This window comes from Misgurnus anguillicaudatus, chromosome 21 (genome assembly GCF_027580225.2).
Source record: "Misgurnus anguillicaudatus chromosome 21, ASM2758022v2, whole genome shotgun sequence".
In the NCBI taxonomy this organism is placed as follows: domain Eukaryota; kingdom Metazoa; phylum Chordata; class Actinopteri; order Cypriniformes; family Cobitidae; genus Misgurnus; species Misgurnus anguillicaudatus.
Window position 1 is genome coordinate 4,278,700 of NC_073357.2, and position 27,640 is coordinate 4,306,339.

At 38.2% G+C, this 27,640-nt stretch overlaps 1 protein-coding gene across 1 annotated transcript; it reads right to left on the reverse strand.

The window, feature by feature from the left end:
- Nucleotides 1-797: 797 nt before the first annotated feature.
- On the reverse strand, nt 798-26,776 carry fancd2 (FA complementation group D2). The gene is given in 43 exon segments (XM_055173747.2): nt 798-1,007; nt 1,857-1,937; nt 2,070-2,216; nt 2,308-2,382; nt 2,619-2,693; nt 3,173-3,211; nt 3,370-3,441; nt 3,521-3,614; nt 3,695-3,817; nt 5,055-5,154; nt 5,621-5,754; nt 6,165-6,275; nt 6,476-6,594; nt 6,793-6,921; nt 7,013-7,126; nt 7,228-7,395; nt 7,717-7,808; nt 9,632-9,730; nt 9,903-10,011; nt 10,096-10,211; nt 10,293-10,393; nt 10,525-10,671; nt 16,279-16,352; nt 16,431-16,550; nt 16,635-16,689; nt 16,778-16,887; nt 17,090-17,197; nt 17,308-17,439; nt 19,342-19,476; nt 19,671-19,817; nt 19,908-19,943; nt 20,022-20,124; nt 20,628-20,719; nt 23,142-23,246; nt 23,429-23,516; nt 23,709-23,833; nt 24,005-24,083; nt 24,239-24,291; nt 24,390-24,447; nt 25,503-25,606; nt 25,689-25,756; nt 25,876-26,010; nt 26,698-26,776. Coding segments are annotated over 43 exon segments (4,305 nt in total). The 5' UTR covers nt 26,762-26,776; the 3' UTR covers nt 798-938.
- Nucleotides 26,777-27,640: the final 864 nt, after the last annotated feature.

A 27,640-nucleotide genomic window follows, 5' to 3' on the forward strand; every position in this document is an offset into this window, starting at 1 on the left:
CCAGATGATAACAATAACTATGTTAATTTGTTTGCGTGCTGCAGTACTCGCACAAATCATTTACCTTTTATGGCATTAAAGGTACAGTATGGTTTTTTGACGGCATCTAGCTGTAATTTTGCGAATTGCAACAAACTTCAATTTCAAAACGCAATTAATCCTTTAATTAAAAACTATGCAATAGTTTACATGTCATTTAATGTGTAAATATGCTGTTTTTGTTGCATTTACAGTGGCTATAACCATCTGATGTCCTCAGCACACTACGTTTCGCGGCATTTGTGTAATCTATCATCTTATCTATTGCCGTAGTCATTGTAGTAAAATAAAAACATTACCTAGTCAATTTCACTGCAAGAGCGCTGGATACCTGAGGTAATGTTATGTTATGGACCTCAGCAAAGGGCTTCATCAGTGTCGTCTGTCATTTCAAATACGCAAGCACTTTAAATTCAAACAGATCTGATTGGCTGCCAATAGCTTATCGTTCATTATTTAAAAAGAAACACGATGCGAAAGTGATCCCAACGATATCAATCCGTGTATCTTTCTCAATATAGTTGTGTTGTTAACGCCGCTATACTCTTTAATACAGAATGATTTTATTTTTATAGTTATCGTCCATAACGTGAACGACCCTTAAGACAGTATTACACAGACAGTGTTTTGGTTTCCATCTAACATGTCACAGTAGCAGGATATATTTGATGTAAATAATATGAATTTTTAAGCATTTATGTGAAAGCTGCTTTTATAATAATTGAGTCCTTGTGTTAGATGAATGAACATTACGCAACTTAAACCAGATAAAGTGTATTTTATTAATTTTTGCTTTTAAATAAAAACCACAAATGAAAGAAATACCTTATAACATGGAAGGTAATAATAGTGTATGGATTACGTGCTTATGTAAATGAACAAATAATTTTTATTTTATTTTAATCTGATTCCTCCTCCTCATCATCATCCTCTGGCTGCTGATCAGTTTTCTCGTCAGTTTCACTCTCCTGTACAAAAACAAACTTAATTAAAATTTTAAGAAAATGATCACAAAACTACATTTAACTTCTTTTAATGGTTTTTCGCTGATTGTTGATATGCGTGTTAGATGTCTTTTTATTTTCTAAATGCAGGGGGCAACCTCATTAATAGAATGAGGAAGTATCCCAGTGTGCATACTATCTGTCCTGAAAAAAATTTGTATGGAAGTGGATGCCAAATCACAGTACTATGAAACTAGTATGTCAAATGCACTAAGGTGGAGTACAGTGGCTTTTAAAGGGCACCTAAATCCACTTTTACAAGATGTTTGTACATAAATGTGTGTGAACACAACCACTCTACGATGGTAAAAATTCACCCTCTCCTTTTTTAATCTCCATTAAATCAAAGCAGTCCCATTAGATATGCTGTTTTAATTCTCTTGTTAATGTGACATCACACAAACAAAGCTCCGCCCATGGCCACAGACTGGTTAATTTGACCCAAAAGCTTTTTAAAATGTGTTTTATAGCACCTTGTAGCTAAAAATATTATTGTCTCAGACTGTATTCACAGGAATTGTATCTATTTTTAACCAAAAGCGCTCACAGTCTGTTTGTAAGGGAGCGAAGAGCTCATTTGCATTTAAAGGTACACACATGAAAACAGCGTTTTTTAGCTCCCAATCAAATAGGATAATTTTGGACATACTATAATAAACAATCTGTGTGGGGTATTTTGAGCCAAAACTTTACAGGCACACCTGAGACTCATATTACATTTTGTAAAAATTGGCATAATAGGTGGCCTTTAAAAGCATGCACTCATTACACTTGTTAACTCTTATTTATAGCCCCACGACTTGTGTTTTATACCTCACTGTCGCTCTGAACTTGAGATGTTTCTTCTTCTTGCTCATTAGCGACCTGTGACCTCTGTGAGAGAATCTCTTCACCCTGAAAACCAAACATATAATCTGTGTCAGTAAACAGTACAAAAATACAGGGAGAAGTGAAGAGACTAAAGGGCCAGCCTCAAACTCTTATTGCCCACATGAGCACCAAGGCTCAACGGGCCACAGCGCTCACCTTTAGATCTCTGTTCTTCAGGTTCCCCAGCCAGAAGGCCTCCTGGCAGTGATTCAGAGCGAGCATGGCCTTCACACGATAAACAAACTGCTCCAGACTTTTCTTCAAAGCCGGCACGTGATTGGTCAGCCCCGTATCTTGCCTTATCTGAGAACAGTCAAGCAGTGCTTCCATTAAGAGATGCTATTGTATGTTTGTAAAGGTTAGCATGTTGTTTCATTGGAAATGACCTGTTTACCTTTGAATGACCACACATGTGATGGAGTTGTCTTGTACTGAGCTGAAAAGTCTTCAGGAGACTCTGAACATCCTCCTGAGAAGATCCATCAGTGTGCAATGATTAAAACGCTCAAGGTTTGTGTTTTAGAGCTCGGGTAGAGCCCTCAGGATAGTATGTTGGATAAAACAGGATGAATGCTCTTGTTGCCTAACTGGTTAAACGTGCTAGCAACCGTAAGGTCATGTGTTCGAATCTCAGGAAATACATAAATTGATGAAATGTATAGGATCTTGTGTGACATTATTTAAGTTGAAATAAAATAGAAATACCTTATGTTTTTTAAAGCTGTAGTCGAGCAGAGGCATTCCAAGCTTAAGAAATGACTCCAGAAAAAGACGACCATACTAAATGAGAAGATCAAAGAATTAAAGGACACATATTATGCAAAATAACCCTACTGAAAAATCCAGCTAAGACCAGCATAAGCTGGTAGCTGGTTTACAGTGGTTTACGCTGGTCCTCCCAGTCTGACAAAGCTGGTCATGCTGCTGGACCAGCTGGTCTTCCAGCCTGACCAGCTATCTCCAGCTAGACCAGCTTAAAAAGTGACCAAAACACAGCAAAACCAGCTTTCTACACCAGCTAAAACCAGCTCACCAGCTTATGCTGGTCTTAGCTAGATTTTTCAGTAGGGAAGGTGCCACTTTTATAAGGTGATGGACATAAATGTGTTGGCAGTGTGTGATGATTTTTTTATTCTTTTGTTAATGTGACATCACACTGATAAAGCCCCACCCACAGCCACTGACTGACTGGTTAATTCTACCCAAAAGCTTGTACATTATCATCATAAGCAGATATTCATACACATGGATAATCTTACCTTCAAACACACTGTAAGTACGGGTCTACTGTCAAACACCTGTGCCAATAACAAACAAATACACTTTAAGGAACACACACAGACTGCTGGGATTGTTCATCGGTCATCACTGTTTTAACAATCACAATCAGCAGTGTGGTAGAAGACCTTAATAGAGCTATAAAGGGATCGCATGACAGATGTGAAGGCCTCTATACCTTAACCAGGTTCATGAGAATGTGGAAATCACGCACGGCTAGATTCCACGTCAGCAGTTTCTCACTTTGTACCTGACAAAACCAACAGATTGGATTCATTAGTTTAGGAGAAATACATGCTCTACACTTTTTTTATCATTGACGCTCTCACCTCTCTGTTATCGGCCGGTTTGCTGGGAGGAATCTTGCGTACAGCTTTCTCGAGCTCTGCCATCAGGCTCTTGTAGTACACTAGGAAGGTCTGTCTATAAGGTGAGCAACATTAGAAACATCACCGTCGCTCCTTGTGTCAGCAGATGAGTGAAACATCAGAGATATTCTGTACCTGTTGAGTGTGGGCCAGCTGCGTGAGCTGGCGTCTTTAGCGGCATTCATCAGCTCTGGAACTCCCTCACCTGCGATCTCCTCCACGGCCTTCAGGACATCATCGGTATGCTCCAAATAAATACTACAACCGAAGAGTATTGAAACAAAATATGATATAGGACACCTCCAGAAATAATCCATCTATCTTACATGACACAATTTCACTTGAAATGTGTATTGTCGAGAAAAAAAACTGAAAAAAACTTTAAGCAACAATCAAAATTGAGTGTAACTTAAGCGAAGAGCTCAGATGCAAAACCCTCTAAGTGCATCTTGTCGTTTTCTTGTAAATGAAAATTAATTAATTTAACTTTAATGGCAAAAAAAAGGTTATGTGTCAGTAATTAAAATGCCTTATTTTCACAAATGTCACTATAGTCATTTTATTGATATTAAAAAAAATTGTCTTTCGCTGCAAAACCCTCTAATTGCATGCAAAAATCTCTTTTCCCTTCTTTCATGAATAAAGGTAAGTTTTTCAAATTCTGCCAATATTCTAATGTATTCTGTAAACCACCTGTAACTGGGTAAACAAATTACAACCTGACCCACATGCACCATTGTTCATTCAATTATTTTTCCATGCACTTAAAGGAAAAATTGTCTTGACGTTTAACATATTCATGCGGGATTAAGCAGATTTGAAGTGAAAGTATTTAATGTACACGCCAAGAGCATTCAGTCAATATCACTGTCTAATTTTTGCTTTTGCATCTAAACTCTTCATATTTTAGTATTAGATTTGTAAGATTTAATACAAAAATTTTATCTTATATAATGCAGGATATTAGATTAGCTGTATAATACAGTCCTTCCAGAAAAACAGTTTTTTTGTGATTGTTGCAGGCAAAAATCCTTGATCTTGCGGCACATTTTCTTAAAAAATGCGATAGAATATGCGGGATATTTATGCAATTTTATTTTATAAAATTGCGGGAACATGCAAAAACTGTTTGCATTTCATTGAGGTTCACGTCACGTAATTACATCACTTCCTAACATTTCCATGGCAACAGGATACATGGCTGCACATGTGTGACGTAAATTCAAAAATTTTCAACCTCCATGCTAAGACATACATGACATATATGTGCTACAAAGATGCGAGGATTATGAAATCATGCAAGCCCCGCAACTTATGCGGTGAAAGTGCAGCATATTAAAAAAAATGTAGCCCCCGCATATGCGGACTTTGGCTGATTATGCATTGAATCATGCGATCGCATAATCACGTTTTTCTTGAGGGACTTATAATAACAGTAAATGCTGTCCTGATCTAAAATTAACGTCAGTGCTTGTGTGTGTAACTCATAAGATACCCGAGAAGGGTTTGAAGAGCCTCATTGTATTTGTTTCCTCGCTCTCTCTCTCCACTCGCTGTAACCCACTCCTGACACAAGAAATGCCTCGCCAGGGATGCTGGGAAAACAATAGCATTCAAAATCAATGCATTACACATGAAAATAAAAACCAACAAAATCTTATGTAATTTACAATGTGGACATTTCAAATACTTTTTTTAGTTTAGAAGTATGTTTGGGGAGGGGTAGGTCAGGTTTACAAAGTAAAATCTAAAATTATTTCCATAAGCCATGTATTTTAAAAATCTATTTACAGCATATAAAGTGGTATGTTTATTGCTGGTTTTCAGATGTTACTGGTGAACTTAAAGAAAACTGACTTACATTATATATACCTTAAAAATCACAATAACAAAATGTCTAAAAAAAGAAAGTTAGCATCATTGGTTTGTAGGTATCAGTTTGTTTGCCACTGTGCTGTCTAATAAAACTCAGATATGTATTCATCTGAATGGTTTTATGACCATTGTACAGTATATAAACCCAATATGTTGAGAGTAAACAGTACTATATAGCAAACGCACAGATCTGCTCTCTGTAGGTCCTGTGGTTTGATCCTCCAAACTGGGCCAGCACAATGAGCAGCTGGGTGAGACACAGGGCTGTGGTCAGACTGGGTAGTGAACTTCTGAAGTTCTGCAGATACTGAAAAGCGTGCCTGAGTATAAAAAACACGACAAAACGTTACAATAAAGGGGCAACCTTCAGGTCTCTCTTGAATCCAACACGGAAGTGACCTAAACTGCAATTCATCGACTGGCCACTAGAGACTGGCTCCATTTACAGCATAAATAAATGTTTACAACCTGGTAAACCTGGTTGTTTTGGTCTATTTGCCCTTTATGTCAACTGTAAGGGGGTTCTTATTTGTAACCCATGGTTTTGGTCTTCTGAGAGTGACGCACTGCCAAGATGGCAATGGCCGGCTCTGCCTACTTTAGGCTTAAAAAATGCTCTTCAGAAACCTACGGTTGACTTCACGGACACTACGTCCATGTTTTATACAGTCTATGGTTGGAATGCAAACTCCTAACTTATCAGAAGCTCACGTATGAGCACTGATCTCACCTGCTGAGCTGATCCAGAACCAGGTCAGTCTCTTCTTCCTTTAGTCGACTAGCCAGAACTCTCAGAGCTTTCTTCAGCAAAACACGATGCTCTGTACCAGAGAATCCAGCCCTGCAGACAAACAGCAGATTATATGGCTTTACCAACAACCAGGCAAGCAGTTGGTGAAGTTGACAAGTGGGTTGTGAGTACCAGAAGTGTTTTAATGTAAATCATTTAAAGTCCCTGTAAAGATAATCTTGAAAATTGTTTCTAAACACATAAATTATCCAGAGAAAGAAAAAGACAGACTGAAGTGTTTTTGGTCTCACCAGCTGAATGTGGTGTGTAGCACCTGCAGTAGAAGTTGATAGGCTGAAGACATCAGCTGCTGTTCCTTCACATCCACACCGGAGGCATCAACAACACCCTGATTCTCCGACAGCAGAGTCTGTGTGGACAAACACATTCAAACAAATGTGCTGGAATTAATGCGTGTGAACATTAGGAATTCAAATAGCAATAAATGCAACAATCCCAGTTCCTATTTTCAATTGCGGTCCATTATGGGATTGGGTTATCCGACCATAACGAACATTGTCTACTGTAATGTTATGAAAGACGGTCATGAGAAATGTACAGAATGTACCTGAAAATGATTGTGGCAGTTCTCCAGGTGTGTGCACAATGTGGGCAGCAGCTCAATGCAACAGGTGACGATTTCTTTAGCGTTTTTCTGCTGCAGGTGAGAAAATCCCACAGTTCTGTCTGTCTTACTCTAGAGAGACACAACAAATCATGATTATAGATCATCTTTATAATATCATTTATTCACAACAAATCATAGACAAATCACATGGTGTTTATACTTTGAGAAATGGTGCCTTTTTGGCTGGAGAAGCCAAACTGAAGTCCAGCTTACGCCACATGTCCTCTAACAGGAAGTGCAACTCTGCAGGACCTAACTGCACTTCTTCTCTGATCTATACATACAAAACAAAAGCATATGAGAACAAACCGAACATTTTGTAAAGAAGGAAAGTATGCACATGTACTAGAAACCGAAAGTACAGTGTTGATTTACTTTACTGTGTAGCTCAGTGTCCAGTAGAGATCGTGACAGAAGACCACACTGTAACATGCTCAAAGCTTCGACGTCCAGCTCTCTAAAGAATGGCCAATAGGAAGACAGGCTGACCCCTGATGTGCCCTCCTTCTCTTTCTCCTTCTCGCCCTCTTTCTCTGGATGGTCCTGTCACAATACAACATTTGCATTGTTTATCAAATGGTAATGAATTCATCATTTGAAAGTGTAAAATGCTAGTGACAAACAATCTCAATATATTTGAATGAAGTAAATGAAAGAACGTTATGTCTTTATGTTCTTTATAAATATTAGTTTTGGGCAATTATCCTGCTTGATTAATCCTGTGATGTCATATGCTGATCCGTCTACGCAGTGCAACTGAAGTCAAACAAACCTTTATCCCATAATAATACACTAACAAGCTGAAACAGGTGTTTTAAGTGAAGAGACATCTAAAATATTCTGGTATAATTTAACACAAGTTACCTGCTGGGACTCATCTGCCTCTGCTGCTCCTTCCAGGTCAGATTTATCAGCCGAAGAGTTCTTATTCACTGACGCCTTCCTCTTCTTCCCAGCTGAGCCCAAACACATACAAAGAGATAAAAACTGCTTACAAAAACATTGTGTCTACTAGGACTGGGTAAAAAACACTTTTATTAATTTTAATCCATCTTCAATTTAACTCTTTTCCTGCCATTGATGAGTTAACGTGTCAATTAAGAGAAACGCTTTCCTGCCAATGACGGGTATTTCCGGCAATCCGTAATACCGATATTATCCACCAGGTGATTGCAACTTATAAACCCTGAAGTATCAACCTAGGGCAAACAGCTGCATGTCCGTGTACGTTTTGAGGATCGTTCTGAATCTGATCTCTTCACAAAAATTGGATTTTTTGCTCAAAATGTTGAATTTTTGAAGAAACCTACTCATATGTGAGAGCGATAAAAAATAACAAATAAAGATAGGATGAAACAGAGGGTCTATTCTTTCATGTGATATATTGTATGTTCATATATTTAAAGAACATTTTCTGGAGGGCATTAAACTTTTGTGAAAATCATGGAAAATGCTGGTGCTGGCAAGCAACTTAAAAAAAAAATGATGGCGGGAAAAGAAAAAACAAAATGCCCGAATTGATTAGGGTAACGATAAACGGATGAAGCATCCACTCATCCAAAACTCTGTGTAAGTAAAAAGGATCGTTCTGAATCTGATCTCTTAACAAAAGTCTTTTACAAAAATGCAATTATCTCAACTTATTGCTCAAAATTTTTTTATTTTTGAAGAAATATTTGAGAAGTGATAAAAAGAGAAAAAATGAATACAGGATGAGGGTCTGTTCTTTCATTTGTTATTGTATTTTTATATATTTACAGAAGAAAATTTTCTCAAAGGCATTTAAGGGACATTCCACTTTTTTGGAAAATATGTCAATTTTGTCCTCTAGATCAGTGGTTCTTAAACTTTTTCAGTGTGCGTGCATTCCTTCGCGGCCCCACCAAAGAAAATTTATGACAAATGTGCTCTAAAATGTATTATTTTAATTAAACAAAACATATTATACAAAGTAGTGCTGTTGGTTAGTAGCCTTATTTTTTTTAGGTTTAATTACACAGAAATCATTATAAATTAATGTATTTTATAAAATGTGATAAAACTAGGGCCCCCTGGCACCATCTCGCGGCCCCGGCCCCAGTTTGAGAACCACTGCTCTAGATTTAAACATTTGATTTTTACCGTTTTGGAATCCATTCGGCTGGTCTCCGGCTCTGGCACTAGCACTTTTGGCATGGCTTGGCACAGTCCATTGAGTTTGATTGGACCATTGGCATCGCGCAAAAAATAGCCAAGGAGTTTAGATATTTTTCCTATTTAAAACTTGACTCTTCTGTAGTTACATCGTCTATTAAGACAGACAGAAAATTAAAAGTTGCGATTTTCTAGGCAGATATGACTAAAAACTATACTCTCAAACTGGCGTAATAACCAAAAACTTTGCTGTTGTAACATGGCTACAGCAGGCGTAGTGATATTATGCACTGCCCGAAAATAGTCCCCTTGGTTACTTTCAATAGCAGGGGACTATTTTCGGGCACTGCGTAAAACTCTGTGGTTATATTTTTAGCGTGATGCTAATGGTCTAATCAGATTCAATGGATTGTGCTAAGCTATGCTAATAGTGCTAGCGCTAGACCCGGAGATCGGCTGAATGGATTGCAGGACGGTGGGAGTCAGGTGTTTGACTCTAGGGGAGCTGAAAAATGAGCATATTTTCAAAAAAAAGTGGAATGTCCTTTTAAAATTTTGTGAAAATCAAAAAATGCTGGTGCTGGCTGGCAACTTAAAAAAAAATACTGCCGTGGAAAGTGAAGTATGTGAAGTGAAGCTGATTTACCCTTCTTTACTTTCTTTGGTGGAGCGATTGAAGAAGGTACGATCCCCTCAACACGATCTCCATCAAAGTTAGCCTGAGGAGGAACGTAGCCCGGTGTGGCTGACACAACACAAACAACAACAGCATAAACTTTCTTCCACCAAAGATTTCACACAAAATGCTAAATGTATAAATAGCCTGCATATTATATATATTGATTAAATATGTATAATACAATGAAGCTAAAGTAAGAGAAGGATTTGACAACATTGTTTAGTAATCTCTCTGGTACCTGCTAAACCCATCTGTAGTAAACTCTGAAGGTAGGTGATGTTCTGAATACGATTTACAACCTTCATCTTCATCTCAGCATCTTTCTGTCTGCAGAAGGCATTTATCACCTACATACACGAACAAAACATTTCATATATTTGTATTAACATGCTTTACAAACACATATGTAATAAATGTGGATATGTACAGACCTCTCTGAACCAGTTGATGGTGTAAAAGAGCAGAGAACAGAGAAACTCTCTCTCAGTTTTGGACAAACTCTCCATCTTATCCATCACCTCCATATCCGTCAGGACCAGAGGACAACCTGAAACATACACACAAACCTTAATAATTAAAACCGTAAAAATTAATATAAATATAGACATATAAATAAAGCAGATCTGACCTAAAAGTGCATCAATCTCTTCCAGATCTCCGTCATGCTGTACTTCCTCACACAACCTCAGCAGGCGGAAAAAGGAGAAAAGACAAAGAGGAGACACACGCCTGAGAGATACAGAGAGAGATTTCTGCATGTTGACAACACTGTAAAAGATCTTGTTTAGTTTTGCTACCAAATAAAACGTGGTTATAAACTTGTACTGTATTTTGTGTCAGGTATATGAATGTGTACTGACCTCTCTTTCTTTTCTCCAGCTGTTTGTGTCGTATCTGATTTGTTCTGTTGGTCTTGAGACATCAAAGGCAGGAGATTGATGGCGATTCCTCCCTGACTCTCTTCCTCATCCAGACTATACATCACAGATGCCGGAAACACAAATGAACTAAAACAGGACACAGGCAAAAGTCAAGACAACTTTATTATTATTATGTCCATGTTACAAAAATCATATAGTTCATAATCGCCATCATCTGCATCATTTGCTACACAAAGCTGTAGTTCTCTGACAATCAGGGATATTTTGCATTCAGTATCACCTGTGATAAAGAATGCGATATGGCCCAACTTGTCAGTGAACTACCATCTGAAAGCAGGTGATCTTGATTTACTACTAATCAAGGAACCGGCTTTACTAATGAGATGCTTTACGGATTTAACGTGCAGCCCTAATGTCAACCTTATTATGAAAAGCAAAGTTTTTAACCAAAGTTTTTAACCATTCTGGTATATCAAATGTTAAACCCCATGCAAAGTCACTGTTAAGGTTTTTAATGCCTTTTTTAACTATTATTTTCGATTGTTAAAGGTGCAGTGTGTAATTTTTAAAAGGATCTCTTGACAGAAATGCAATATAATATACAAAACTACATTATCATGGGTTTATAAAGACCTTTTTATAATCAATCATTATGTTTTTATTACCTTAGAATAAGATGTTTTTATCTACATGCACGAGGGTCCCCTTACGTAGAAGTCGCCATTTTTTGCCACAGCGTTTCTACAAAAGCCCTTAACGGACAAACATTTTTGTCTCCGACGATGACATGTTTTTTCCGGTGGTGGCTACAGTAGCTTCTCTGTTTCAAAAGCGAGAGGTGAGCAGTGGGCTGAGCCGTTGGTTGCAATTCGCAATCTCACCACTAGATGCTGCTAAAACTTACACACTGCACCTTTAAGCAAAGGCAAACTGCAGAATTGTTACGTCCATAACAATTAAAATGTTACATTCATAACGCCGTTTCTACCTCATAAATGTGCATAAAAATAAATATTATTTGTTCTTTGAAGAGCCATCCCTTTTCCATTTGTTTATTATTGCTTCTGGTTTGTGCCTTTAAATTCACCGAATTACTACAAAGTATGTTGTCTCCAAAAACTTTCACGTCCATAATGCATGTTTATTTCCATCACCTATAACGGAAAACATATAGACTATTTTTTTATGTCTGCACTCTATCATCAAGGGTTTAGGAAAATATGAACAGATGTTTCAATATATGGTTAATAAATTCATTCTAAGAATTTATATTTCATGTTTTGACTGCAAATGTCACATCCATATAGTGTTGCAAAATTCTGGGAATTTTTTAAGGGTGGAAACTTTTCATGGGAATTAACAGGAATATATGGGAATTAAAGAATTAGTCAATTTTCTTAAAAAAAATCCAGATTATTTACTCACCACCATGTCATCCAAAATGTTGATGTCTTTCTTTGTTTAGTCGAGAAGAAATTATGTTTTTTTGAGGAAAACATTCCAGGATTTTTCTCATTTTAATGGACTTTAATGGACCCCATAAATTCCTGTAAATTCCCATAAATTTTCGCTAAGTTTCCAATTTTCCAAAATTCCCAAGATTAAGTTCCCATGGAAAGTGTCGGAAATTTACCAGAAGCTTTCAGCCCCTTTGCAAACCTACATTCATAACGCTGGAATTGCTCAAATATTATGTTCAGATAGGGCTGGGCGATTAATCGAAAAATAACCGAAACCGAAATTCAGAACCTCTAACCGACATTATTTTATCATGTCGGTTATTTCGGTTTTTAATCCTGTTAATACTTTCCCTTTAAAAACAAACTGCTGCGTGTGATGTTGCGTAACTCCGCCCCGTCCTGTCAGTGGGACAGCGAAACATGGAGGAGAACTCAAACACTGTTTAACTGAGCAGCAGGATCATCTAGTGCCCAAAAGAAGCACAGTACTTTTTTAAAGAAGTACTCGCGAATGTGCAGGCACCTGTGACAAAAATACGGAATGCGCGATCGGGTTTTTACCGCACACGCGCTCAGTTTAATCTACCGATGGGTCTCTAAGCAGCCCGGGTAATGTCATCACATCTCACTCACTCAAAACCGCGAAAAGACGCGCCCGCGTGAGTTTAATTAGACACTTCAGAGATGACGGAGAGAGAGAACGGGAGAACTTCTAGTCTACATTAACACCAAAACAGGGAGCTACACTGCGACCAAAATGGTCGCATATGCGACCTTTTGAACTGCCGTTGCGACCCTAATTTTTAATGGGTCGCAAATGTGCTACCTAATGTTTTAGACAATATGCTATGATTTACTATGAGCATTTATTAAAACATAAATGTGGATTTTAAGAATACGTTTTATAACGTGCTCTGAGCCATCAACACGTTGGCTTCATTTTGCGTGAAAGCACGTCGTGTCTCTCCCCATCAGTGTGCGTTTGCGTGCTCAGCTGTTTCTCAATGAATTGGGTGCCACGCGACGCAAGCGCAGTGTCTTCCATGTTTCTGAACTTGAGCAGAGGTCTTTCTTCACTGAGGACGCGGGACCCGTATGGTTCCGGGTTTATATTTTAAATGGTCTGTCGGGTCCGGTTAGGTCTTAGTTTAATTACTTTGGGTCCCAAGTCTGATTAATATTGAGTTTATAACCCGAGTCGATCGGAAAACGGCCATGAGCGCTACCGCGCTAAAGCTCGAGTGCAGTTTAGCGTGCCTTCGGTTTCTATGGCGATGGTTCTTGTTACGACCACGCGCTGCGTTTTCTTTCTCACATGTTTTTAATAATCTTATTATTAATAAACCATATATTTTCTAAAACCATATCCATATTAAGTTTGCACAGATTGTAGCAAAAAAGCAGTGCTAATGTCAAGCCCATTGCACTAAACGAGCAAAGCAATGTAAAGTTTGTCACCGGGACAGCAAGTAGATTTGAAAATAAAATAAGTGGAATGATATTATTGAAATAATAAGTGGATTAAGCTTTTTAAATCGGCAAGAGAGAAATAGAAAGATAGAGCAGAAGCAGTAAAAGTGCCTATTTAATAGAAATTATTACCATTATAACATCAGTCATAACATCAGTCACATTTATAATCTATAGACCTGCACTGTCTATTAATATACTATACATAGTATTGTATTATATTGAGTTTGATAAAAGGGGTCTACCCAGCTAGAAATAAAAAGCTCCAAGAACGTTCCCCGAAAGCTCCCGAATGTTCCCAAAAACACTCTGCCAACGCCAAAAGCGGCTAGTTTTTTTTAAGTTCTAAGAATGTTTCTGTTGTCTGAACGTTAGAGTAACGTTACATTTTACCATTTTTAAACGTTATGAGTATGACAATGTCATGTTCTAATGTTCACACAATGTTTAAAACAACAGCTGTTTAATATATTGACTTGTTTAATTGTTATGTAAATTATAAAGAAACATTGCATTTTATTATTTTATAAAACATTATTTCTGTATGCAGCAAATACATTGCTGCAGAAAACCCAATTCACTTACTAGGTTTAGATGTTGATGTTTCATTTTAAGTCACCCTTATTGTGATTAGTGTTTGTTTTAGTTGGTCTCTTGACACTTGACTTTTTGCCTACTAGTTTTTTCCTGGTTGTGTTACCTTTGTGGTAATGCACCACATTTGCCACGAAAAGTTATTAATGTATTTCTGTGGCAGTTGGCACAACTGTAAAGATCATCACCCAATTCATTTACTAATCAAAAGTTTATTTTCTGCCAATAATGTAAATGAGATCCAGCTCTTTCACAGCAGTTTGTCATTAAGGAGTTTTAGAAACTTTGGACAAAACATATCCGCTATACAGCTGGGACGCCCAAACATCAAGAACCAGACTATGAATCTCAACCATGGTGACAAATAAAATTGTTTAAAAAATCCTTATTTATCCATGCTGCAGTGCGTGCTGGGAGTCCTGAATGAGGTTTGTAATTTGTTGATACCCAGCATGCATTGCAGCATGAAGTTTTTCATTTGATTGTCACCATGGTTGAGATTCGTGGTCTGATTCTTGATGTTTGTGCATCCCGGTTATACAGCAGGTATTTGTTGTCCAAAGTTTCTAAAACTCCTTAATGACAAACTGCTGTGAGGGTGCTGGATCTCATTTACATTTTTGACAGAGAATGAACTTTTGATTGGTGAATGAATTAGGTGATGATCTTTGCCATTATGTACCAACAGCCACAGAATAACACTATTAACTTGGCATGTTCATGGCAAATGTGGTGCATTAGCACGAAGTTAACACAACCAGGAAAGTGCTGGCGAGCAGAAAGTCAAGTGTCAGGGGACCAACTAGAACAAACACTAATCACAATAAGGGTGACTTAACATGAAACAAACATCGACATCCAAACCCAGCAAGTGAATTGTGTTTTCTACAGCAATATATTTACTGAACATTCAGAAATAATGTTTTATAAAATAATAAAATGCAATGTTTCTATATCATTTACATAACAATTAAACAAGTCAATATAATAAACAGCTGTTGTTTTAAACATTGTGTGAACATTAAAACATGACATTGTCATAACGTTTAAAATGGTAAAATGTAACATTACTCTAACGTTCAGACAACAGAAACGTTCCTAGAACTTAAAAAAAACTAGCCGCTGTTAACGTTGGCAGAATGTTTTTGGGAACATTCGGGAACTTTCAGGGAACGTTCTTAGAACTTTTTATTTCTAGCTGGGTAATTGCTTCATATATCAGTGCAAAAACAGTAAGTGTTTTCGTGGTGCTTTGACAAACAGTGTCAGCTTTGTTAATGGCAAAGAAAGTTTGGAGTGTTTAGATTAATGAAATATAATGTGAAATTAATATTAATTTTCAATAAATCAAAGTATTGTGTTGTGTCACACATTATTAGTTCTTCGTCATATGTATAGTAGACCATTATTTGTCAGTGGGTAATGATTGCCCTTTTTACTGGTTACCACCACCAAGTAAATTTCAGATCTGTGGGAAACACTGACTGCAACGTTTAAGAAAACAAGGCGGCATGTGGTTTAAAAGATGGCAAGTAAAATAAAAAGCATATCTGTATGCAATACAGTTTCATTATTGTTCATTATTAACCAGAGCGCCTTAATATAACTTGAAAAAAATATGTGCGACCAAATCATATTTTGCGCCAGTAACTGAAAAAGTTGGTAGCGCAAGTGCCACCAGTGGAAAAGGTTAGTGTAGTTCCCTGCAAAAGCATTACAGATGAGAATAAATGGCTTAGACATCAGTGCCCAGTTAAGAAAAAATGGATTGAATACAAGAAACGTGTAAAGGATACAGTCCAAGTATGTATTTTGCCCTACTCATCTCATTACAATATGCTATCTGGATACAACTTATTATGTATGTATCTTATGTCTATAATTAGTCATGGGGGTTGTACGATTCTTTGGTTCATAACTTCCCATTCTGAAAGTTTCATCAATTGTACATAATGACATGCAACATCTGCATAGAGTTAAGTCTATTTAATATTTTTCAGTAATGCAGTTATTTTGGGGAAAAATGTGAATAATTGCATTGCAGGCTGATTTAAGGTGTGCCCTAAACTTTCCAACCTTGTCAGTGAACTATGAGGCAAAAAAATAATCATTTATTAATCGTAACCGATGTCAAATGTTAGATTAACCGAGGTTTTGATTTTAGGTCAAATCGCCCAGCCCTATGTTCAGATCCACTGTGGTTACTCACCCTGATATCTCTGGTCCTAGATCAACAATGAAGTCGTCCTGAAAATCCTCTCACACCCTCTTCCCGATCCCCGCCTGAAGACATATGACAGCAGGGTAGGTTTTAGTTTTGGTAAACTATCACTTTAAAGGGTAATGGTGGTGGAGACACACCTGCACTAGAGGGTCCAGTTTGCACGTCTGCAGAAGGTTGGCCAGCTCATCATAATAGAGAGCAGCAGCTTCAGGTGAACTCTCACTGCATGAGCGTACCAGCTCCAACAGAGCCATCACCTACAAACACACACATATAACACATGCCAAAACACACATCTACATCCACAAACATCATATAAACCGTCAGATCATCTCACTCACCTGTCTGTGAGTTTCTTTGGGCAGCGTTCCACCTTGAGAGTCAGCGGGGCAGTTTCTACATAAACAAGAAAAGAAGAAAGCCAAAGATGAAGACCACAGAAATATCTGCTTTTTGCTGATGGTGTCTGAATTGTAGAGTTTACCTGCAGGTCCCCATACTGCCCACCATCATGACTGCTCCGATTATACCAATACGCTTATACTTGGGCACCGTGCTGGACAGCTGCTTACGAATCACAATGTGCATATCATCCTGGAGAGAAAAAAAGGGTTTTCTTTAACATCCAGGTGAACAGGTTTCCTCGTACCATCCCTCCCACACTGCCATTGTGCAGGAAAAGTAAAACTTGTGGTCCACAATAGCAAACAGCAAGAAAGTATCCGATTGCTCCAACAAAACACATTCTTCTAGTGTACCCCGCACATTAAACACGGGGTACATAAATGTCTCTAACCTGGATGTTTCCTCCTTGCTGCTCTTGTCCAAACGCCAGGTGGCTCAGCAGATGAAAGAGACGTCTAATCTGCTGTGAGGTCAGGTTATCCATGTAGTCCAAAATACCCTGCCAAAAAACCCATAAATGGGTTAAACGGGTAACAAGCCAGCTAAAGGATAAAGATAATAATCAACGTAAGAGTTTGACTGGACAGGTGTTATAGGCGTCCTACATACCTTCACAAAAACAGTGAATTGTCTCATCTCTGCCGGTTTCTGAGACACCAGCTCACAGAGAAGTTCAAGAGCTACATCCACCTCCCCAGCAACACCACTACACGCATGTGTGACCAGAGAACCCACAACCTCCTATACAACACACATGACACAATACAATTATAGCATCACATACAAGTCTGTCATCATCTATTCACCTTCATGTCAAAACAAACAAGATTCTACATTATTCTAAGAAACACAAAGCAGGTTAGCTAGCAGAATGTCAAGAGACTCTTTACACAACAACAAAAGTGTATGGTAACTGTCGAGCTTAATGGTACTTGACAGCTGAACTCCCCATCCACTTTCAGTGTACAAAAGAGAGCAGCGTGGAGCTTCTTTTGTGCTCCACACAAAAACATCTTGAGTATATAAGTGTAAAGAAATGATTTGAGAAATTTCACTTGTTTGTTAAAACTAGGGATGTCAATTTATGCAATTTCCCATATTCGATGATCATTTAAATTAACGATCAATCAATCGAATAATCGTTAACAGTAATAGTGCAATAAGCCTTCACTGCAGTGGCATACAGCCAATGACATAAAAGTGTGCATAAAAACGACAGCTTCCTCACGCGAATTAAAAGATTTTATTTTGTCTAAATAACATGCTAGTGGAATTGTAAAATGAGTCAATGTAGTTGTTGTTTTGATAAAATCATCAATTTAAACTTATCTCGTAATGAAATAATTACGTCATAATGACTATTAGACACAGTGTATAACTCCGCCTCAAATGGGCACTCTGCAACAGACGCATGAAAGTCCATGTCAAAATAACAGTTTTATTATCATCAAGTGTTATTTATCAAGTTGTTTACCTCGCTTTCCGAGTCGTTGATACACTGTTTGTAACTATATCCAAGAAGCACACGAAGGGCACTTTTCTCGTCGTCACCTCAGCTTAGACGTACTTTCAGCAAAGATGCTTATATTACGGAGATGCCAACCTTCCATTAGAAAACACGCAGCGCCTCAGCCAGTCAATAATGATGATCAGTGATATATGTTGCGGCCATTCAGGGTGTAACGACAGTCAGTTACAGTTTACATTTGACAGTTTCTTGCCATAATTTAAGATGACATTTTAATCTGTTCATTAAAAACGGCTTCTGGTCTCCTTCTCTGCAGCGTTGCTATGCTAATCTTGCAGGCTTCCCCGAAGAGGGTCTTTGCTTTCAGTATCCTAAACGTATTTGCATTTTCTGCGTCGGACCCTGTCAGATCCACTGCGGATGTAATTTCGTTGCGTTGGCAGCCAGCCAGCCTCGTCTCGCATAACGTTATAAAGCACATGCGTGTGCTTGGCATCGAGCATCGTTGTGATCATAGCTAGTAGTTTAACTTTTGCGCGCTCGCTTAATTTTTTTTCTCCGACTGTATGTGCTTTGCGCAGGCGCCGCACACACGTGCATGATCTTGTTTTTCAACAATCGTTAAGTTTTATCGAGTAAATTCTTATCGACAATTAATCGAAGATCGATTAATTGTTAACATCCCTAGTTAAAACTGTTTGTTATACACTGCTGTTGTTTCTAAGGATGTCCCGCAAAGATCAGTATTGGGGCCAATCAACATCTGTGTTGTGGAAATATGAAAGCAAGCAAGTTTGCTCCTAACACTGGGAAATTCAAGTGACTTACTTTTATTTTTTATTACCGACTTGGTATCAAAAACCTTTTTGACAACACTAGTTAACAACTACTAGTTGTTTCTTTTAAGGGATTTAAATGTCAAAGTAGGTGGTTATGTGTGTACGCATAAAAAGTCTTTTTAAGGAAGTCCCGCACTGCAAAGCCACATCTGCAACACCTCCAGGTCTTGCCGAAGCAATGCGCAAAGTCCCTTCCCCGAAGAATTTCTTTAACGGTTGAAGATTGGCTGTTTTTCCTGGAAGGTGGGATTAGAGCACCCATACTGACTGTTGCGATCTACCCTATTCATATCAATACCAGTGCAGTTAGTATTATGTATCTTTGACGCATCTTACCTGCTTGCAGTAGGAGTCAAAGGCAGTGAAAGCTTGTTTGTACAAGTGACCTCCAAAAGGCACCACACAACAGTCTGAAGAACGCAAAAGGCCTTGAGCTAGAGCCAGAATCGAGGAGAAATAACCCCGCATCACCTGCACAACACAGTTACAACACAAAAAGCACAATAGTTAAACTAGCTGACTATTCTGCTGGTACATTCCTAATGTGACAACCCTTGAAATAGCAGTCTGTCACCAGTCAGAAAGTAGACCTATAGCACAAATGTACATTTGAGGCACTTGCATCTTTAATCATAAAGCGTAACTGAAAGCAGGACAGCACTGACCTGAGCGTGACTCTTGAAGGTCTTCTGCAGGAGGGTCTCCTGAATCAGGGACTTGCGAACTTTGACCCTCAGCACTCTCTCAGCATCCCGTTTGCTGTGGTTTGCATTAGTGGAGTGAAGAATGAGGAGCACCAACAGATCTATCACCTGATAAACGTAACAGGTAGCATTCAATTTTATTGTCGATGATCAGGTGTAAAATATTTTCTTTACATGTCAATGACAAACAAATCACACCTTATGGTCCTCTGGCTCATCAACATTCTCTATGGCCTGCAAACAAAATTAACAGTAAATTAAATAATAATGATTTAAATTTAATGTAAGGACAGTGAAGACCTCTGGGCTGACCTTAAGCCAGGCCTCTGAGATGGTCTTCTGGAAGCGAATCGCTGACTTTATGACTTCCAGAATCAGTGCCACACTGTCCTGACCGCTGCTGCTTGATGGGACACTAGAGGACCAATACAAAAATGTGACATTTAAGAATAAAAGTCATTTTACACTATATAAACTTTATACCATGGGGCTGTTGAATGCTTTATATTAAATGGTTGAGAAATGTTCTAAAGGTATACATTATTTTTCGATAAACGGACACCTAACCTGTCAAATGTCTAAAAATAACCACCAGAGCGATGGCTTAGCAATGTTGAAAATAATGCATCATCTTGGGTGTGGATTATTTTCGAATAATTCAACAGCCTGTTATCAATTATTCCTTACATATTAGCATCCACACCAACAGATGATTACACTTACACGCCGCAGTTTCGTGCTTTAAATGTGCAAGCCCTTTAATTAATGTGTTTTGATTAGCAAATACTCACTTCACAGCCAATGTATTATAACCCATACTTGGAATGTGACCTTTGCATTTAAGCCATCCATTGAATGTTGAACACACACACTGCAAGTGATGAACACACAAACACCTGGACCACTAGGAAATCTCACCCTGCATTTTTTTTGGTGCTCTGAGAGGCCTGCAGGATGGCCGGCAAAACGCACTGCTCCAACTCCAGCTTCTTACGCAGGTCACACACCACCTGATGATCAGCAACACAACATGAGCAAAATTACCACAAGCATTAACAAATTAGGATATTCCTTTTTCTCAGGAAAGAAAAATTATAATAAAGACATAAAATAAAACCTGTAATCTGTCTTATCTAAATGTATCCTTGCAGAGTTAAGTCTCCAAACTAATCTTTTGAAGTAAACTTAGGGAATGTTTACACCCGGTGCATTTTCGTCGATCGGATCACAAGTGGACGACGCTAAAGACAGGTGTAAACGAGGTGTAAAACATTTTGAGCTCGTCCACTTTCGACCACATTCAGAGATCAAAAAACACTTTCGACCAGATAGTTTTTGTGGTGTAAACGCGTATGTGGTCGAATGTGTTCGAACAGCCACAAGAGACCGCCTACTCTCCACTCATTTATTTAATGTGATGTACAGAGCACAATGTTTTACATTGTTTCTGACTTCTAGCGCGAACAAACAAGTGTAACAATGAAAGCCTAAAGATAGCGCTATCTTTAGGATTTCATTAATAAAACTAAAGCGGCTGCTCTCAGCATCTTTCAATTGGTTGCATTTTGCGAGCTTGTGAAAGTTGCGTGATCTTATTTCATCAATTGCATTGAAATATTAAAAGAAAGCTTTTAAATATACATGTACAAAATATTGTGCAGCATGTTTACTTACAACACAAGCAGCGGAATCTGACATAATATTAGTTCACGTCAATTTAACCCCGTCATTTCTCCCGCTCGCATTTAAATGAAAGCAGAGGGACTCGCCGACAGTCTCGACAGACCACCCCCTCAAGTAATCAGGACAAAAATGGTCAAAAGTAGGGGTGTGCCGGTTTCAGAATTGGTGATGACGGTTATGAAGTGAGTCAAATGTGACGGTTTGTAACATAACCGTCTGTGGGGGGCGTTTTGCTCGTTTAAATGCTCGTGGATTGACGGGAAAGTGTCATTTTACCATAAAATCACTAATGTGATGCCAAGTGTGTTTTAAACAGTAATAACTTTGAACAATTTAACAGAAAGCAATGAAATATATATATAAATATATATAAAAAAAACACTGTTGCCAGAAGACTGCGCTGCCACTCTCTCATCTATCATCCATTTTAAAAGAAACAGATTTGTGCATTTGGGCTTTTTATGTCTGTAATTGTGTCAATATCTGTCATTACACGGACCAGAAGAGCACGAAAACAATGTGTATTTAAAAGCGTATTGAAGAGGTTTTGCTCATAAATGCAGGTAAAAGAAAGTAATGTGAACTTGGGATTGTTATTAAACGCAGCCGGTGTAAAAGCACAATGGCCAGGCGCAGCAAACGCTCTCCGCAGACACGCTGCACAGTGCTCACCCGGTGTTTGAATAAACTAGACACTGATTAGCTACTTGCTCTACGTTTCTTTAAAATTAACAGCAAGACAACTAGCAGAGAATGTGAGTTAGTGGATTAGCATGGGAGGATTTGAACTTGAAAAGCAGAGTGTACTGACGCCTTTCCGCAGTTAAAACAACATTCCTTCTCATGGTCATTCATGTTTATTCGATGCTTTAAATTAACTATGAGGAAGAGATGATTTGAAAGGTGAGACTTTGTTTAATATGTTTAATCTCAAAAGTAACCGAAAAGTAACCTGCTTTGTCATGTATGTCAGCGCGTTGTCAGTGTCTGCTCCGCTCTGTATTTTTCAAGGTGTGAGAACGTGAGGGGGCGTGTAACACAGACTGTTGTTTTTATTAAGTATTTAAAAATTCTTATTAAAAAAATAAAATATATATATATTTTAATAACACGGTTTTGGCGGTTATAGAGTTCTAATGACGGTGTTCAACTATAACCGTCGGTCTCATGGTTATATAATGACCGTCACACCCCTAGTCAAAAGTGGACAAAAGAGACTGATTTAAATTCCGGAGCCGTTTCTCAATGTCAAGGAAGGATCCTTGCTACGTCATCGACATCCGTCGAAGGACTGTTCCAATGTCGAGGATCCTCGGAATTTGAGCCAAGGACTGAGTCCTTGTTCGAGAAATATCCCATATACAGGAATGGATGTATATGTGTATCCTTCGCGCTCTTCGCACACTGAAATCACCCACAATCCTATGCGCGCAACGCCAAAAGCACACATTTCATTAACGCAACGACACAACAACATGCACCTGCTAGCATGTCCCATTTATGTGTTCTCCAATTCTTAAGAGGAGCCTCACCTAGCCTCTGCAGGAAATGAATTGGAAGGACTAGTCCTGCCAAGGAATTATCCTTGACATTGAGAAACGGCCCCGGTGTAGATGAAATGTCTCTCTCGTCCACTTCTGATCAGATTGATCTTAATACCCGGTGAAAAAAGCCCCTTAAAGACCTTTGATGAGCTAAACCACAGAACAACATGAGCAGGAGTGGATCACACTGGATCACAGGTCTGACCTCATTAGCATCAGAAGTAGAGATGGAGTGAAGGATGAACTTCACGACAACAGCAAGATCCTCCAACTGTACAGCACAGAGAGTTCTCATCACCGCTTCACGCACCTGACAGACAGAGAAAGCATGAGATCACTTCTTTTGTTTTTACTAGGGCTGATGGTAAGTTTTAGACTGGTTGCACTCACTACGTTTACATGCACCTTTATAATGCAATCCAGGCAATATTGGTATTCTCTTAATCTTGAATGTTATCATTTTAGTGTGAACGGGCATTTAAGGTCATGTACCTCTGAGAGTAATGCAGATCCGAGATTCAGGCTAGACAATGAATCCAATATGGGCACAGTGAGCTGAGTGTTCTGCTGGAGTAAAACACTGTAAAAAACAATATATAATATAAGCACCACATACAAGATTATAGTAAACATCACATCCTAATCACAACCACAATTACTTAATATCACAGACCCAAACAAGCCAGCCGATAAGATAAAGCAACTTTGTCTGGGTTAAACACATGAACAGGAACTGAATCACCAGCAGCAAGCTCAGATAACGTTGACGTACTTCAGTTCTCTGGCCATGTCTCCATGCTGGGAGTCCTCAAGTATCTCTGGAAGACTGGTGATAATGTCCCGCTGGATTTCCAACGGAGCCACAGACACCATCTCCATCAGTTTACTCCCCAAATCCTACACAGACAAACACACAGGGCAGACATTACAGAACTTAAAGCACTGAACAGTAATGGGATTAAAACAGCCTGCAATATAACATCTGTTATGTCAGTAACTAAATATTATCAACTTCTTGTGCTATGATGAGGACCTCTGCGACCAATTTTTTTGTGGATATGAGAGTACCTTGCAGTCTATGATTCTGTCCAGCCACTTTAACTGATTTATAATGAGACGAGGAACATTGAGTCCATCCTGCGTCACACTGTAACGGAGAATATTATACTCAGTGATTATGTGACAATCATAACATGTGCTACATTGTTATTGTTATAATGGTTACACACTATTAAGATTTAAAAAGGCAAAATGTAAATATATGTAATGGACAACAACAATGCAGACTTTATAAACATTTACCCCTCAAACATGAACTCTGGAAGCTTTTCAAACAAAGTGTTTATGACCAGGGTCTAAATATATGAAAAAGAAAAAAATAACATGACTTAGTTTTCTCTTGTGTGGTTCATGATCTGTGAAAGTATGCCACAGGTGTATTGATATATTTTACCTGCAACATCTCTATTCCAAGCAACAAGCGCACCAGACTCTCCTGATATGAGCCAGAACTGATATTTGGAGAAAACCATGAGAAATATAAATAAATTTCATTACAATGAAAAACTAGTTTCTCTTAAAGGGGACATATTATGCCAATTTTTACAAAATGTAATACAAGACTTACTGTGCGTTCACACCAGACGCGAATAAATCGCGCTACACGCACATAGTTGGGCGCTTGAACATTTGAGTTAACTCGCTTAATCGTGTGTGAAATTCAGAAGCGAAAACTTTAAATTTGCTGGTTTTAATTAGCTTGTAGTCACAATATGTATATATAGAGCTCAAATTGAGATTTAAAAAAAAAAGTTTTTTTACAACTTATCAGATTGTCCGACGTCCTCACTCACTTTCTTCCAAGCAAAGATCCTTTTAATTCCTGTTTCTATAAAAGTAAGAAGATGTGTTGTACAGCTGCGGGTGTCCACATACAACGACAATGATTTTGTCCTCCATTGAAGTTTCGTATTTCTGCCGCCTTCTTGCTACATCGTAATCACTTCACTACTTAAGCAAATTCCTAATTGGTTAACACGGCGCAAATATGCACCAAAGTTCAGATTTTTCAACTCACGAGTTGATAGACATCCTGCAGCGCAAATCACGAGTTACGGCAGATACAGTTTGTGCCGCAGGATGTATATCGCGTCTTTGCATTGACTCAACATGTAAATAACTCAAACATAACGCTCCATTCGCATCTGGTGTGTACACACCTATAGAATGTGCCTAGACAGTGAGTGCTTTTGGTTAAAAAAAATCTGATTCATATACAGACAACAGTATCTTCAACCGCATTAGCGCTACAATGTGCTAACGAACACATTTAGAAAAGGTTTTGGGTAAAATAAATGTTAGTCAGTCAGTGGCCGTGGTCGGGTATTTATCAGTATGATGTCACATTAATAAGAAAATCTGCTTTATTGTAATGTGGAATAAAAAAGGGGTGAGTTTATTTTTTTCCTTGTAGGGTGGTTGTGTTCACACACTGCCAACACACATTTATGTCCAAAAACATTGTAAAAATGGGTTTTGCATAATATGTGCCCTTTAAAAAAGTTACTTGTTATCCTGCTGAGCAGCTGGCACACAGGGAAGCAGGCAGTTCCTGAAACTCTCTGGATCTTCAATGTATGTTTCCAGCCCAGATATAAACTCCTGAAGAATCTATACAATAAACCATCACTGTAAATATGAATACTGTAAGCTTCCTTTATTAATATTGTGCAATTTATTTGCCATTTCTCACATTGGGGAATCTGGGATTCTTCCGTAGACGCTGCTGGAGTCGCTTCTGAAATATAACTTGGTCTACAGCTGTTATAATGAAAATAGACATAATTGAAACACAACAAATTGCATAATGTATGTTTATCATATGATATCACCTGCATTGTATATTGTATAGTTATATACTTTCCCATCCATCATCTTACCAATTTCATTAGCCGTGTTGGCAGGTGTCAAAGTGACCCCGGATTCTCTGAGTAGCTGAACAAAGATCGAATTTGGGTTCGACTCTTTTACCGAAGATTTTGTAGGTCGTTCACTGGTTTTGGTCTTTTTTGACTCTGAATAAAGACAAACCATTAAGTTCAGTAATACATATGACACATACATCTAAATGTACCAGGACAGATTTGAATACAGTAACTTACCAACCCAGCAAACATAGAGTGACTAAATAGTAACATTATGGGAACGTTCTATTTAGGTTTTATTTTGCAACCATAAAATAACGTTCCCATAACGTTGCGGGGTGGCTAGTTTTAAAATAATCCCAAAATAACTTTAGAATAACGTTGGGGACAAAATTCTAATATTAGGAAAACGTTAAACTAACTTAAAAATAACGCTCGATTTTCATTAACAAAACTTCTTGGCTAACCAAAAACAAACCTTGGAAAATAGCGTTCTGGAAACATTAGGGGAACGTTTTGGGAACCAAAAATTATTCGCTGGGAATGTGGTTTACACGAAGTACTTTTATAATAGTACATAAAACATTACCCGGTATATGAATTATTTCAAACAATGACGTAGTGTGATTACAATAGAAAAGCGCATTGCATTATTGGATATAACGTTAAAACTCACCGCTGTTTTGCTTGTAACGTTACACAGTAGCAAATGTAAAGTTAACGTTAATACTGTAGGTTAAACAAATTTTACAGGCATACGTTAAATAATATTTGCATTCCTGTACTACACAAACAGTAGTAGGAGATAACTGTACAGATGTCACCATTAAAACTTACTGGGAATGTCAAGTGTTGAATCTTCATCCACTTTAACAGATGATCTCTTCTTCTTTCGCATCATCTTCACTTCAGATGAGATTATATGGAAATTATAAAGAGAATAACAGTCGATTTCCTCAGCTCACCTTAGAGCTGTGTACACAGTTGAATAACTGAACTGTGGAATAACAGATGGTAACGTTACAAACTACTAAAAATCAGTCTATGCATTTTGTAAACAATCATTTCACTGACTGACTGCCTCAGAAAAAAGAGCTTAATTTAAGTCAAACAGTCATCACACTTAACGTATGTAAATCGAAAACGTGTACCGTATAGTTATATATGACTTTGAGAGTTTGTCGTTGAAATTGCGTGTTATTAAACGCTCGGTTAAATTAAAATTTTCACAACTTTGCTAACAGAGTGACTCGCATGTCACGAACCTTCCCGCGCCAGTGTTTCGTAAAATGTAGGGATCGTGGCGAAATTATGAATGTTCACGGTATGGCAAAATGGGTAGGGACGTCGCTTTATGTCTTTGTGTTTCATCAATGCTTTTCTACGAGATGAAACAAAGACAAATGCGCTTATTTTCTGTTAAGATCCACAGATAGGATAGATAAATATTACTTTGGAACAAAACATTTTGATGACACTCCCTAACAATGTGCCCGCGTGGTACAACACGTCACGCAGTGACGTCGCGACTCGCTACGCCCCCAGCAGTTCCTGACCTTTTCCTGTTTAGCTTTGGTTTATTTTCCTGAACCTAATAAACATTGTTTTACAGCTTTAAAGGACAGAGATGTAGTTTTTGTGGGAATGAGCCACAAATTATTATTTGTTAACGGATTTGGTAGACAATATTAACGAGAGCGACTTACAATTCGTTACCAGGTTTAGCGTTTGTATTATTATGGGATCGAACTATTGTCGTTTTGCGCTGCTAACCTATGCT